The sequence below is a fragment of the Centropristis striata genome, chromosome 9, assembly GCF_030273125.1.
Source record: "Centropristis striata isolate RG_2023a ecotype Rhode Island chromosome 9, C.striata_1.0, whole genome shotgun sequence".
Lineage (NCBI taxonomy): Eukaryota > Metazoa > Chordata > Actinopteri > Perciformes > Serranidae > Centropristis > Centropristis striata.
Genome location: NC_081525.1, coordinates 35337516 through 35353497, shown reverse-complemented (window position 1 = coordinate 35353497; position 15982 = coordinate 35337516). Strand labels below are relative to the sequence as shown.

The window sequence follows — 15982 nt, the reverse complement described above, 5'->3', positions numbered from 1 at the left end:
AGGCGCGACGCTGCTGAGCTGAACGCCCCACACAGAAACACAGCGGGTAGATGAGCGGTGAGGAGCACATCTACACGCCGCAGATCTAACCTCATCAGCCGGCTCATGTCTGAGCAACTAGCGCCTCCTGTGGACAGGTCGGCCAGCACACCGTCTCACAGGCAGTGGAGGGCTGGTGTGTGTGTTATCAGTGCAGCAGAGGTGGGATTATGATTTCAAAGGTGGTATGTAGGCTGGAGACAGGTCCAGCTACCAGGATGTTTTTTAATAAATACATATTTTGATAATCATATTGCTTTGGGGTGTCGAGAAGATATCAGAGCACTATTAGAGCAAATTTGAACACAATTCAAGCAATATGAGTAGTTTTATTAAGGATTTTCTAAAAAAATATATATATATTTGTCACTGTTATGAAAACTGACATAGTTATGAAAACTTATCTGAATTGCATTTAGGATACAAAAATAACCATCTATCAGATTAATTTAACATTTAGATAGATAGATAGATAGATAGATATACTTTATTTATATAAATATATAAATGTATTATATATTTTTATTTATTTATTATATATTATTCATACTTTATTATTTAAATAACTAAAAGGCAAGATATGGAATTGGTTCTGATAGCCAACACATACCTCTAAAAAAAAAAAAAAAAATGCAAGCATCCTTGAACAGTAAACACTAATATAAGTTTTTGGTCTGTGTTTTTTCCCCATAGTTGAGAATATTAAAACAGAAATGCAAAAAATGAATATGTGAACTATCATTAGAAAGATAGAACACTAAATAACCAAAATAATTTTGATATTATACAGCATTTATTGTTTTAGACACCTTTATAGACTGGCCCTCAGGATGTTTTATAATGAATACATGTTTTGATAATCATATTGCTTTGGGGTGTCAAGCAGATATCAGGGCACTATTAGAGCAAATTTGAACACAATTCAAGCAATATGAGTAGTTTTATTAAGGATTTTCTAAAAAAAATATATATATTTGTCACTGTTATGAAAACTGACATGGTTATGAAAACTTATCTGAATTGCATTGAGGATACAAAAATAACCATCTATCAGATTAATTTAATATTTAAATAACTAAAAGGCAAGATATGGAATTGGTTCTGATAGCCAACACATACCTCTAAAAAATAAAAATAAAAATGCAAGCATCCTTGAACAGTAAATATTCAATCACTAAGTTTTTGGTCTGTGTTTTTTTTCCCCATTGTTGAGAATATTAAAACAGAACTGCAACAAATGAATATGTGAAATATCATTAGAAAGATAGAACACTAAATAACCAAAATAATTTTGATATTATACAGCATTTATTGTTTTAGACACCTTTATAGGCTGGCCCTCAGGATGTTTTATAATGAATGCATATTTTGATAATCATGTCGCTTTGGGGTGTAGGGCAGATGTTGAAGCATTATATTAGAGCAAATTTAAACAAAATTCATGCCATGAGTGCTTGAAGGGCCTATGGGGTGAGTGAACATATTGATCAATTTCTTCACTTTTTCCAGTATGAAATATTTTTGTCACTGCCCTCCATTTCATGAAGGGGACATAAAAAAAATTTTATGAAAAAGCATGGTGTTTTGTTCTACCTCAGGTAGTAAGCCAGTTGCCAGGTCCAGCCCTCCGGATGTTTTTTCCTCTTTTCTCACCATAAATATTCTTTCACTTTTGTCATATCTCACAGGTGCTTTATACTATCATTCCAATTTTTCATAACTTTGTTACTCACTTTGTTCCTCATTAAAAATGTATTAGTGTACTGAAGGAACCATAGCATCCAATGCCACCTATGCTGTTTTAATATATAAGACAGAAATTGTGTACCATGGGTCCTAACTACAGGATCACACACTATAAGCAGGCACTAGGTCAGTCATTCTGAAGGAAACGGACACAGATTTCATTATGCGCACCTGTGCACTTTACTGTTACTTTCCTAAAAAAAAGTTTCTCCAGATGTCATTAATAATATCACCAATAATGTTTTAAGAAATATTGTTGTTACAAGGGTTTTTTCATCAGTAGATTATTCCTCAGGGCCCCAGTAATACATTTATTTTTTCTCTCTGAAGCATTTTGAGCTGAATTTTATATATGAATGGTGCTCTTTAAATAAAATGTAATGTTATTGAAGAGAAGTCTGAGAAACTGTGGCATTTATGTTCAGTGAATAACACTTGTAGTAGTGGACATAAAACAGTGGTATGGAACAACAATGCATGACTCCAAAGGAAAGTACATTGATGCAATAAGAGAGTATAGGAACATATTTTATTCCAATTTAAAACATTTAAAGGAGAAGGCTATGAAAATCATTTCATGTTTGAATGAGGTTCAGGCAACAGTGGTTGAAATGAAACATACAAAAGAGAAATATGGCTAAAATACTGTAAATCAATAACCATTAGGACCCTTTTCATGAGGGTGTTGCATGAATACAGTATCTCACCCACCCACTCCCTCCCCAACCTGACAAACACATGCAATTAAAATGACATTTATCTTAAAAACAGCAGTTCATCATTAATCTTAAATATAGAATAAAATTGTCCATTTTTTTAGTTAATTAATCACATACTTAAGTGTTTATTTGTTTTAAAAACTGGACCATGAAATTCACAGGCCCTTTGATTTTTCACAACATTGGCACTTGTTAAGAGTCTGGCTTTACAAAGAAAGGGGATTGGCACACTCATTGTACATAATTTACATTTGGTATACTTAAAAAAGAAGAAGAAAAAAAATCAAACAAAAATACATTACTTTCAATTTGTACACCACTACACAAAGTTTATTTGAACTCTTTTAAAAAAGTCTGTCATCTTAAGTGGTCCTAAATACATGTGTTAAGGTGTGTCAACCTTACAAAAAGAAACAAAATAAAAGATGCAAAGATAGCTTTTTAATATCACTGTATGTCCATCCCTCTAATCAGAATGGATCTCAAGCATAAGCAATAGCCATCAAAAGTGTACACATACATACACACACGCGCACACACACCTCAGAGTACCAACGAGCGCGCTTGAACGGACATCTAAGTTGCATGAATACAGGCCCATTGCAGTGGTGCAGTTTCAGTGCCTTCGACCCAGAGAGAGAATACACAGTCCAATCAAGTAAGGGGAAAAAAGAAGAGAGCGGAGAATGGCAGACATGTAAACACACAGCATTTTCATTCACTCATTCGCGATTATAACCACCAAAGTATTATAATGGCCTTTTCAGTACCTTCACTTGGCAAGTCTTTCAATAAATACAATAATACTGAGGCTTAATGCACAAGCTTCATTTGGAAAAAAAAAGACACCATAATGTAAAAGTGAATTAGAAGTTTCTGGGTCAGGTTTCGACAACTTTTAAAAATTTGTTTCCATTTTTTCTGTGGCTGATTGATTTCGTTTGGCACAGTGTTTTGTACTGGATTGTCGTACGAACCCTCCCCACAATGCAGAATACAGTACAAATCAATGGAAAGGATTTAAATAAATGACCCAGCTCTGCAGTTGGCTATAATCACTGGTAGTGTGACCATGTGAGCTTCTGTGTTGGTCCTGTGGCTGTGAGGGGCTAACCAGACAAGGCGTGAAGTGCACATACAGTCAGCATGAGATACAACATTACAGGCATCATGCCAACACTGGTCCCTGCAGTTTTCACCTTCATTTGTTAATCGACCTCATGACAACATCTCATCTACAAGAGAACAGAGTGTAAAAGACCCTCACATACACACCTGCCCTTGAAGGTTAGAAGTCACAGATCAGGGGAATTGCCTCCTGAAAGCTGAGGATTTTAAAAAGCATCAGCGTGTTATTCCTGCAGTGAAGCAGAACAATACTTCTCTCCAAGCTCAGCTAAAGTCTGTCAGCTAGATCATTCAAACTTTAAAAGTACATAAAGGTCCTTCAGGGTTCCCGTAGATTTTTAGGAGACAATTTCAAAAGTTTTTAAATGACTTCAAGGATACATAATAAAGTTTCTGACTGTATTTTCTCTATTCATTGCATTTTGCTGTGTCCTAGACGTTTCCAGTCATCACTCTTTGGGCACGAAGTGATGAAAATGGTGGACACAGCACTAAGCACCCCCCACCCCCCCGCCTCATGATTTTTCCATGACCGTGGGAACCCTGGATTTTAATGTCAAAATGAAAGACAACCTTATGTTAATATGTGTGAAAATCTTCACCGTGTAAATGGGACAAACTGGTCAAGAAAAGGCCTTTAAATGTTGGCTGAAGCACCAAAGATTAAGCCACTTCCAAACCATTCTGGAAACACAAAATCACCGAAATAACTTGTCAAAGTCTGAGCTTTGCAACATCTCTAATATTGTTTCAACTCATAGAAAATTATGGCACTTAACATAAATATAAATGTCCCTTCTTCATCAAAGGCTAAACATACAAGATAATGGCTTTGTCAACACAATGTGCACAGATGCACCAAAAGATTACTCTCACTGGGTGCATGTGACTAAAATCAAGGCCAAGTAATACACAAGGTGAATCAATTCCCCTTTAACTCAGTTCATGCTGCTTTTCTGTAGAAAATATTTTTTATTTGTAACCCTTTTTTGGGAAACAAATTAAGATACATACAGGGAGCGCAGCAGGATCTATTATCATGACTTTGATGTTTAATATCATGTCTTTTTTCTGTCTCCAACACAGCCAATGCCAGAGTGAAACATGGAAACACTACCAATGAGAAGCCAAAAATGCATAACCACACAGTGGAAAATATTATAAAGCCAAGATCAGCAAATCATTCATGAGAGAAAGAGGGTGGTTAAATAAGCGAAAGCCAGGATACTAAAAATGTGCTACTGCACCTTGGGAAACCCCACTTCTGTTGACGTGAGCCATTCTCCTCCTCTGAAGGCAAAGAGATTGTGAACAAAGACCCAAACAGCCACCAGACTTCCCTCAGGAATGTTGTGTAGGCATCTGTGGACTGCTGCATTCCTCCGTCACTGAACCTGCGGCCATCAGCCTCAACAGGATGTCAACACACTCTTGATTCATACCCCCCTGCCCCCTTGTTAATTAATTGCACCTTTTGCTCTATGCCGTCCATAGAGTCCTTTCATTTCTACCAAAGCTGCTAGTAGTAGCCCTTGTGATGAAAAAGTTATGAAAACTTACCTGAATTACATTGTGAAGACAAAAATAGCCATCTATCAGCTTAATGGAATATTTAAACAACTACCAGGCAAGAGACACGATATGGGATTGGTACCAATAGCCAACACATATCCTTAAAAATTACAAAAAAATGCAAGCATCCTTGAACAGTACATATTCAACCACTAAGTTTTTTGTCTGTTCATTTTCCTATTTGCATAAAGCACAGAGCCGACATGGAAAGTGTTTTTTTCCCCATTGTCAAGCATTTCAAAACAGAACTGCAACAACTAAATATATGAAGTATCATTAGAAAGATAGAACACTTGTCCATAAAATAGTTTTGATATTTTACAGCAGTATAAAATCTCCTCCTGTCTCCTCGGCTGGAAAAACTTTGAGCTGAAACTAGGGAGGAAGTCTCATTTACTGTATCAACAATTCATAGATCTGATTGATAAATAAGACATACAAAAAAAAGAACTATTTACTCTCTCGCTATCCATTACAGTTTATCAAATGTTGGCCGAGTTATATGGCGAAATAAAGTTGATTACGGAGAGAAGCCATATGGATGATCGAGACCAACTCAAGCTAACTGGCAGCGCAGAGACTTTATTTAATCTACAACAGACTACTGCACTGTACTAATGTGGTATCATCATTCGCACGTTGTGCACAGGAAGATTATTCTCACCATCGAAGGGAACAAAGAAAATAAATCACAGTACTGATACATGTGTGATTCAGACAAGTCGACATGAAGAAATGCCACACAGAGTGAGTTGTTGTGCCATCAACACCCGAATGATCCACTTAATTAAGCACTTCATTTTGGCAATACCAGTTTCCAAATCTGTTTTGTTAGTATCTGAACCGCATACTGGCAATGTAATTATATTTACACAAACAAAAGTGGGTGGTTTTAATTTGGCAATGTGATACAAAATGATAGGGGAGTTGATATACAGTATGTAAATACCTTTAGTGTTGTAATTCTTGGTTGCGTGATGTTAACACTTAAAAACGAGGGTCAGTGTAGAAAGAGCGTTCCTATGAGTAGTCATCTTCAATTTAATTTTAATTGTAGAACAATAGTAGTAATAATAATAATATAACCAAGAAGTTAACATAGCTGAAAATATTTAAAGTGTACAGAGAAGACATCTCTGTGTAGCCCTCACTCTGTGTGAGCAGCATGAAAACTTTATTTACATTCAACAGAGCTCCTGTGCTCCGATTTGGGGAGAGAAAAAAAAAAAAAATCAAATGCACAATTCAAGACCCAGGGGAACCAAGTACCTCACTGCACCCCAGCACTGCCTGATAATATATTCCTTTCATCATAATTAGTTACCCTCTGCAGAGGAGCAGAGTCCAGGGTCTGCAGCCTGGCTTCGTGCCCTCCTGCTGTAGTGTGTAGCATGCATGGGTTAAATAAGAAGAAGGGGAGAGAGCCCTTTGTCCATAAAAGCTTAGTCTACCCAGAGAAGGCCCTCTACCCACCTCGAACACACAAGCACTGGTGACAATGTAGTGTAAAGAAAAAATAAGGTGTTGACCCGACTGAGGACCGAGAGGAGCCCCGCAGCAGACCAAAACCCCAACAGAAGTGGGTCAAATGGAGGGAGTGTTATATCTGTGTTTGTACAAGAGGAGCAATTATTAGAGCCACAAAACAGAGAATCGTTCTTTAAAAAATGGGCACACCAACAACCAAAGAGCTAAGTGGACAGTAGCGACAGTAGAGACAGAACGTGGATAGTGTTGGTCTGGTAAAGTATGAAGCAACTCTTAGAGCAACAGTGTGTTTCATGCAGATGTGTGTGTTTCTAGAAGTGGACTCTGCATTGTGTATGTGTGTATGTATGTGTGTGTGTGTGTGTGTGTGTGTGTGTGTGTGGGGGGGGGGGGGGGGGGGGGGGCTGCAGGTCTCTCTCTATCCCTCCCTCCCTCTCTCTCTCTCTCTCTCTCTCTTTTTCCGTTTCTCTGCTCACACTAGGTTGTACTCTTTGAGGTTGAGCTGCAGGATGGTGTCTTTGACGGCAGCAAAGACGAAGCGGATGTTCTCCGTGTCGGTGGCGCACGTGAAATGGGAGTAGATGATCTTGTCACTGTCTGGGTTCAAGTCCACAAACATCTTCAAGATGAACTCACGACCCGCCTGGGCATCACGCTGGGGACCTGGGACAAGAACACACCATTATTTTTACCTCCCATTGAGTATCATATTAGAAAAATGCAATATTTATTTTTCTTTTGAGTTGTTTCATGAGTATTTAATTTGAGCATTTCTCATTGTAGGGCGGTACTGGATGTTTGTTTGTTTTATTGAGGTTTTTAAACGAGGCTAAAAATGTCAGTAATGATTATTTTTGACTACACAAAGTTTAGTTTAGTTTATAACCGAGTGAGAGGGGACATCATTTTTTGTTATTGTGGTTATATAAATGCAATTTATGTTGCTGTGATGTGTTGTTAAAACAAATGTTTGCCTTCTTTTTTTGTGCAGCAAATGGGAGAGCAAAACGGTTTTTGCAGTGAAAATGGGTCTAAACTCTAAAACTAAATTTAATCACTTAAATGTTATTCTACAAATAATATGATACTAACAGTATAAATGTAGCATTCTCTTTAACTGCAACTGTGCAGAACTAACACGTTTAAACTGAATCAATAGATGCAAATAAAAAAATTTAATGTATTTGAATGTTGATTTAGAAAAAGAAAAAGTCTGTAACAAATGAAACGTAAAAAACTATTCTGTAGCCGAGGATTAAATATGAGTATCTGTTAACAATTAAACAGAATAAATTCAAAAAGTTGGGGGAAAAAACCCTTTTGGATGTCTGGTTCTGTCAACAGGAAGTCATTTTAGTGTTCACTCAAGTCAGTTTGCTTTGTAGTACAGCATCATGACCATAGGGTGGCACTGTACCATAATAAATATGAGTGAGGTTCCTGCTTGAGATGGCAAATAATGATAGTGACACTTCAGGGATACAGTCATTCCCACTTTTAAGATAGCAAGCAGCCAGTTTGGTTTTTATAACAGTAAAGGGCCTAAAAAAAGTCAGTTACTGGCTTAAAGTAAACATGAAAATAAAAATGAACTGCCACTACATTTCTCACCAATGCCTTGGCTTCTCATCTGTTTTAAGGATAATTCATTAATTTAATCCTGAATGTAATTCACTGCTGAGGTTCAGCAAACAGAGTAGTCCTACACTGCACAACTGTTGAGGTAATTAAGGTTATTATGATGTTTCATAAATAAATTCAACTCACCATCAAACTCTGGAAAGTAGTCAACCAGGTGAGAATACATGATCTTCTCCTCCAGCAGGTCCTTCTTGTTGAGGAAGAGGATGACGGAGGAGTTTTGGAACCACGGATATGTGATGATGGTCCTGAACAGAGCTTTACTCTCCTCCATACGATTCTACAAGGTGGAAAAGAGAGACAGAGACAGAGAGAGAGAGAGAGAGAGAGAGAGAGAGAGAGAGAGAGAAAAGGAAAATACACACAAGGTTAGGATGTATTAAGAAGACTTTACATTTTTCTGGATTCCCACTCTACCCTGTGCTGTGAAAGCAATAAATAAACTGGTGTTTTATCATTTCTGGCCTATGCAGAGAGGTTACATATAAATATTACAACAGGCACATTTGATTTTCAGGATGACCTCAAAAGGTTTTTGCAATAATGAACAGACTTCAGTGTCTTCGTCTCCGACTTGGCCGAACAGCTGATATCGATAATATGACCAACAGAACCGATTGATTTGAAGTGCAATAAACTTTGTCGCCTCCAGTTTTTTGAGAAAAGGGTAACTTGTGGCATAAGAGGACTTAATTCAACTGAAAGAAACAACGCAGCAAAAATATTACCAGAAGTAATAAAAAATGCACATTCAGTTTCTCTTAAAAGACAAAACATCTATAAAAACAGGTTTATTCACTTGTACGGTTACCAACAATGCTAGCATAGCTTGGCTGTGGCCAGTTATTAAAGCCAATAAATTGTTTCATGTAACCCTCTATGCACAAAAAAGAAGAAAATTACAAACATTATGTGCTTGTAATTTTGTAACACAAAACATTAGCTTGCTAATGGTGATGGATTGAAGCTGGATGGCCTCAGCTGGAATGCAGCATTTACAGAGAATGCCGGGTATTGTAGTAATGGATGAGAAACAGTCAGGGAACAATTGAGATTGTCAAAACAGCCCAAAAAAACAAGGCATGAGGCTTTACCAATTTTGTTAATTTGTTCCAAACATTTGATTTGATTTATTGCTCCAAGGAAAGTGTCAAGCAAACATAAAAAGTGGAGTTGGAGACCCTGAAACCTAAACAGCCGAGGGCTTCTGTCAAATGTGACTCTTCTTCCTTTTTTCTGATCTAAACCGCTTGCCAGCATCACTCCCACAGTTTAGTCTTGGTGAGTCATAATATAATCCTGGCCACACTTGACCTGGTGAAATCAGAAGATGTTTGAAAACAATCTCGTCAGGCTCTGACTGGTCTGAAGGGTCAAAGTCTCGGCCTCGAGCCGTCAACACCGCAGGATAATCTCTGCAGACTGGGAAACCTAAACTCTGCCCGGCCTCGTCCCAGCCGTCACCATTTAGAATCTGAGCTCAGTAAAAGCATTAAAATTGTACCACCTGTGACCCATTACACGCAGGAAAAGCAAATAAACGGCAACGTGCAAAATTTAAATCATATTCCTGTCCTTGTGCATTCAATGACGCCCCACACCTTAAATCCGGATAAAGAACAGCATGTGTGCTTTAACATACTGACACTGTTGACCATGAAGCTGTAGTGATGTACAGCAGATATACTGAACCAAGCTGGCAGCTGGGTGTGGATTATGAAACCCAGTTGTCATATGACCAGGTCAGAGAAAGGGTTCGTTGTCAGGAGAGGAGCAGAGGGCATGCAGGGGCTGATGATCACATTAGCTTTATTAGTGATAATTCTATCTGAACAGTCAGAGAGGACAGAGCCTACGACAGGAACAAACTACATAACTGTGAGGTAAAGAGAGAGAAGACCTCTTTTCTGTTTGTTGTTACGGACTTACAACAAATGTTTTACAACCTGAGAATGTTTCTATAGTGAACTTGTAAGCAAATAGCGTCATATTTACACACAGTGGTGGAAGTATTCAGATCCCTTACTTAAGTAAAAGTACTAATACCACACTGCAGAAAAGCTCCACTACAAGTAAAAGCCCTGCATTCAAAACTTACTTCAGAAAAGTGTATTTAAACTGTATTTAAAAAATCAAAAGTAAAGTACTCATTATGCAGAATGGACCCACTCAGATTGTATTATATATTCTGAATATATTACAATATTTGTATTGATGCATTTATGCAAGTAGCATTATAATTTTGTTAAGATAGGGCTCATTTTAACTACTTGATATACTGTTATGAGGTTTAATTTAATGAAATGTCTAATCACTTTTAATTGATCATGTTTTCTATGATTTTGACCTGTAAAGTAACTAGAGCTGGCAGCTAAATGTAGTGGAGTAAAAAGTACAGTATTTGCCTTTAAATGTAGTGGAGCAGAAGTAAATGTACTTAGTTACATTCCACCACTGTTTACGCATCCAGCAGAGCAAAATTAGCATTCCTTTAAAGTTGAGTTTCTGGCCATTTGATCAATGTAAGGCCAATATTTACTGGGCAGTAACAGTGTGTGTTGGTTGATGCACGTAAACAGTGGAGACAGGAAGTCCCGCCCGCAGGTTCCCAGTCAGCTAAAACATGTACTTTCAATTTCATAGCAAAAGAGATGCTTGTCAATTTTACAGCCATTTTAGATCTGCTGCGCTTTCAGAAAGTGTGTGTTCACTGTAATATGTAAGTGTTTTGAAATGTCTCTCTTTTTCATAATAAAAGCGTTACCAGCGGGCAGAATGACACCTCAGTCCCCAGAAAGGGGATATTGACTTTGAGACTTGCACTACTGTCTGTTATAAATAAATAAATGTATCCCTATTTTTCCACTGTACCTAACTCACATCAAACTGTGACTCCTAAACTGGATATAAACTGAACCTTTTTTTAGGGCTGTGACACGTCTAATATTCACTCTCCTTTTATCTCTTCTGGTCACCACCAACTCCTGACAAAAACATCTGGCTCCCTACCTGCTAAAATGCTACAATATCCGCTAACTTTATCTATCATATGTTTGCTGAGCAGGTAGCTTTAGTGTACAGTAAATCTGAGCTTTTTCACTAAAAACAGCTGCCTGCTGCTGCTGGAACGGAGGATGACGTGAGTCATAAGAATGAACCAAAATATTAAATCTACATGCTGTAAAACTGAAACAACGAGTGTGAACTGAGTCTTGTGGTCTTTCTCTGAAGGCTTTTAACAACAAGAGAGACAACTTTTACGTTACACTTATTATCTTTATGTTGACCATTGATCAAATGACTGAGTAGTGTAGAATTAACTGAATATGTCTGGATGAACTACATTTCATTGTCCAACTAATGTGAATGCTTGACATTTTAGCTTGAATATCCTATTCCAGCTGTTGGTTTTTTTAAAAAAAGCTGAATTTAAAAAAGTGATAACCTTGTGATTGCATGTTAAAATACTTAAAGCCTTATTATAAATATGGCGTGATTAAATGATGTTCAACTATTCAGGAATTCCAACCATTTGTGTGGCTGTCTCACCTCGTTATCAGACTCCACCAGGACCTGATCGTACTCGCTGAGCGCCACCAGAAACATGATGGAGGTGACGTTCTCAAAGCAGTGGATCCACTTCCTCCTCTCTGACCTCTGACCCCCCACATCCACCATCCTGATTGGGATGTGATGAGATGAGATGGAGGGCCGCCAAACAGGGGGCAGAAAGAATCACATGAAGGAGAAGAAATAACGATTAGCACTCACAATTTTTGGGACATATGTAAGTCTATCATTTAAACATTATGTACAAGATTTAACTTTTGTTAAACCCAGAAGCCACCAGAAAAAGTCCCTATAAGACAGGAAGATAATTTTTTTAGAGAGAGATTTCTTAGTGCAACAAGGCGTTTATCTTGTACAATGTCACTAGTTTTTTATTCATTTCCATTTTCACAAAGCTTTGCATCCAATCAACTCATTTTTAATGCCCGTGTGATCTCACTTCTACTACTTTAACATAACGTCCAATGAGTCTAGCGTAGTACAAACCAAACACCCCTTTTGCACCAAGAATATAAACAGAAGAGACACGAGTAGAGAATCTGCAGCGTGAATCACAGAGAGGACAGAGCAAACCTTCTCTACGGTGAACCAAAATAACTTCAAGGAAGTATATGTGTGTACAAACAATACTGTCTTTCTCTCTTTTCTCTGCAAAGTAGATGCAGGAGAGTCCATGCAGGAGAAGGACAGCAGCACAAAATATTTTCTTGTTTAGAATAAAGCTTTCAAAAGTATCGATACTTTTTCAATATCACATGTAAACAATGCTGCCTCTATAGTATCAAAAGTACCAAAGCTATAAAAAAAAAAACAGATCTACAATTACATTTTAAACCCAATAAATAAATAAAATCAACTGGTCCTCAACTGTGGCTTTTAGGACACTTTATTTTTTCTCTCTTTACTGTGCCAGAACTGTGTGCAGATACTTTAAATTTAAAATTCTGGTTTCAAGACAACCTTAGTTCTGAAGTGCCTATAAGGTAGTGCTAAATGTGAGGGACATGGAAGGAGCAACAGATGGAGGTCGGAAGAGGAAAAGAGAGTGGTTCACAAGAAAGAGGAAAAAGTGGAATATTAAAGAATGAGGAAGTGAAGAAATGAACACTGAAGAATGTGAGGAATTGAAACACAAGCTTGGAAGAATATTTTAATTCAGGTAAGAGACATGGATTGACTATTGGATAAACTTTTTTTAATGTGCAAGTTCTTGTTTCAGTGTTTCTATTCTCAAATTAGTGCTAAAACAAAGAAAGGGGAATCAAATCAATTAATTTAGACTGATGAGAACATGCAAAAGAGAAATTATTTGATCTGTTTACCAACTAAACTTTGATCAAAAATACAAGCTTAGACAATACATCAATCCCCCGACTGTACAAAAATCGATGCTCCACATGCCATACTGTTAACTGTTATGACAATTTATGTTTTTACATCCTCTCCTCTTCGCTCTGTGTAAACAGTCTGTAGTTCTGTCCAAGTTTCACAGAATTTTTTTTCACCTGCCTGTTGGTCTGAGCAGTCACTCGTGGCTTCCCAGTTGCTCCCAGAATTGAGTGTTTTAAACAGGATCTTGTTAGAGCAAGGGTTTATTTGTGGCAATTTTTTAAAACGACATGTAGAATAAAGTAATTTTATAAAAATCACAACTTTAAGCTTATATTTTGTAGTCTGTCTCTAATGGAAGCATTACACAGGATTCTTTTAAGAACGGTCACAAGTTTTAAATAACCTGTTGATAACTTATTTTTCTTACATTTTCTGGCCATTATAATGATTAATATAGATTTTTTTGTTTTGTTAAGAAAACGTGCCTTTCAAACCCGTCAATGGGTTGTGCTACTCAGAGAGATAAGTTAGTTCAGGTATCTATTCCAGAAGATTTCACCAAATACCCTGTATCGTTCAAAAGCTTGACAGTGAAACTTTGATCACATGAAAAAGGTGAACTCTTTCAGTGATTTTGTCAGAGGGAAGGAGGGCATTGATAAATGGCGTCCTCCAGAAGAGCCAGCCTAAAATAAAACTCCTTCACATCAGACGACCTCCTTTTTTTTCCTCTAGCAAGGATGAGTGACCTACTTAGTACTATAAGCTCTCCTATGCTGGATAAGCCAAGTGAAATTACATTTTCTGTGACTTCAAAAGCCAATTAAAAGAGAAGGAAGCAAGCCTAATGGAGATGCGCGTCTATGAAAGGCTTCCTTGTTGCAGCTACGGCCCTGTCAACTGCAAGCAGAGGCAGCATAATGCCACATGTGCTAGCTATTGTACATGAGCCTGAGGAACTTCTCATCCTGCATCGAGTCTCTTCCATGTTTAATTACAGGAAAATGACAACTCATGCTCATAAATCACTAAACCAAGAAACCTCAATAATCGTGCTCTCCTTCCAATAAAAACTGACACCTCACATTCATTCCCACTTCATATCTGTATTTTCAGTCTCTTAACACAAAATTGATGTCATTGAGAGCATGTAGTGATTCACCATCAGCAGCACAGCCAAGCAGAGCAGAGCCTATCGGCTAGCTGCAGCAGGGCTGCTGGGAACCTCTTCAACACAACCTCATTGCAAGCTGAGTTATTTCTAGCCTTGCCAAGCGTAGGAGGGGGCTGACATGATGGCTTCCTATCGATTCGCACTCTTCTGTAATCGCTCTTGTTCCCTGGGTCCAACTCTATCTCCTCATCTTCTCTCTTTTTTTGCAAGAGGAGGCGGAAGGGAAGCTGCTGTACGTATTGGTGGCAGGTCCTAAGACTGTGTCTGTGCCAAGTACTGGAGGCTGTGTGTCGAGACTACACATAGAAACTAGGAAGGTCTATTATGTAAAAATACTGCCTTTAACAAGTTTGCATGTTTAAAAACTGAAAGGCTCATAGGGACAGCTGTGATGAAGCATCCATATAAAATTATTAGTTCAAATGTTTTTTATACTTTCTCATTCATCCTGACCTGTTTTTATGTTGGAGTTAAGTAATTATATGAATATAGAAGCAAAGGCTGCATCAAACAATTATTATCATCAATTATTCTGTAGATTAACTGTTTCTTCTATAAATTGTCAGAAAATTGTGTCCATCAAAATTTGCCAAAAGTAATGTCATTAAATATCTCGTTTTGTCCTACTAACCCCAAGATATTCAGTCTACTAAAAGAGAAGACAATAAATCTTAAAAATATGATACTAAAGAAGTAACAAAAAAAAATGGTTTTACTTGAAAAGTTGTTTAAAGTAAGAATCCTTAGAATTTTCATGGAATCAAGCTCCATCTTTGCTACCATCTATGGTTTGCAATTTTTCTGCAAAAGCCATTCAATGCCTTTACATTTAGTATTTAACTCCCTATTTAATAGTTTTTACTGGTAGTGGCCATGCCTCCTGCAATAAGGATTCTCAGTAAACACTCCACGCGTATAATCCAGCACAATTTCATCTTATTAATATGACCAAGCTATATTAATTAATTACCGCCATCTAGGAGGTCATGTTTTCATCTCTGTCTGTATGTTTGTCCAGTTGTGTGTTTATCAGTAGGATTACTGAAATACTACTTGCCTGATTTCCGATGACGATCCAACTAAATTTTGGGCCTTTGTGCTGTATTCATGTGGTGTCCAAGTAATCAGAAAAATTTGTTCCAGACTGGGAAAATTCACTTGAAAGTCCATTCAAGACAGATCGTTAACATGGCCAGATAGGTAATGCCTTTGCCGAGGTCAAATGCAAACAGAAAATGTAACTGTGTAAACTGTACTGAAAATTTTTTTTTTGTTTACATCTTTGTTGTTTGTGTTTGCTTTACATTAAAAGTATTCAACTGACCAAACATGTTGTGGCTTTTATTGTGGAGTACCTCCAGCATGCATTTGTCACCAAGGTTAACGATAATTGGGAAAGTTCATAAAAAGCAGCTGCTCAAGAAGTGTTTAGTGTAGTAATAAAGCATAAGTGCCAAACCAACCAGGACTAAGCTTTTAAAGATTACAATTTGTGTTATCTAAACAGTTAATTGTGATCGACTACTCGTTTCAGCTTGTGTGGAATCTACTGTAACACTGCACAATGAATTAA

The 15982-nt window shown here is 37.4% G+C and overlaps 1 protein-coding gene across 2 annotated transcripts in view; it reads right to left on the bottom strand.

The window, feature by feature from the left end:
• Nucleotides 1-7092: 7092 nt before the first annotated feature.
• LOC131977241 (guanine nucleotide-binding protein G(q) subunit alpha-like) overlaps nt 7093-15982 on the bottom strand; it is a 31458-nt gene continuing 22568 nt past the window's right edge. Inside the window, exons 6-8 of one of the 2 annotated variants that reach the window (XM_059340448.1) lie at nt 11883-12012; nt 8460-8613; nt 7093-7355 (exon numbers count right to left, since the gene is read on the bottom strand). In XM_059340448.1, coding sequence (XP_059196431.1) covers nt 7165-7355; nt 8460-8613; nt 11883-12012 — 475 coding nt within the window. In that variant the 3' untranslated portion in view covers nt 7093-7164. The remainder of the gene's footprint in view (nt 7356-8459; nt 8614-11882; nt 12013-15982) is intronic. The other variant, XM_059340446.1, reaches the window with a different exon arrangement.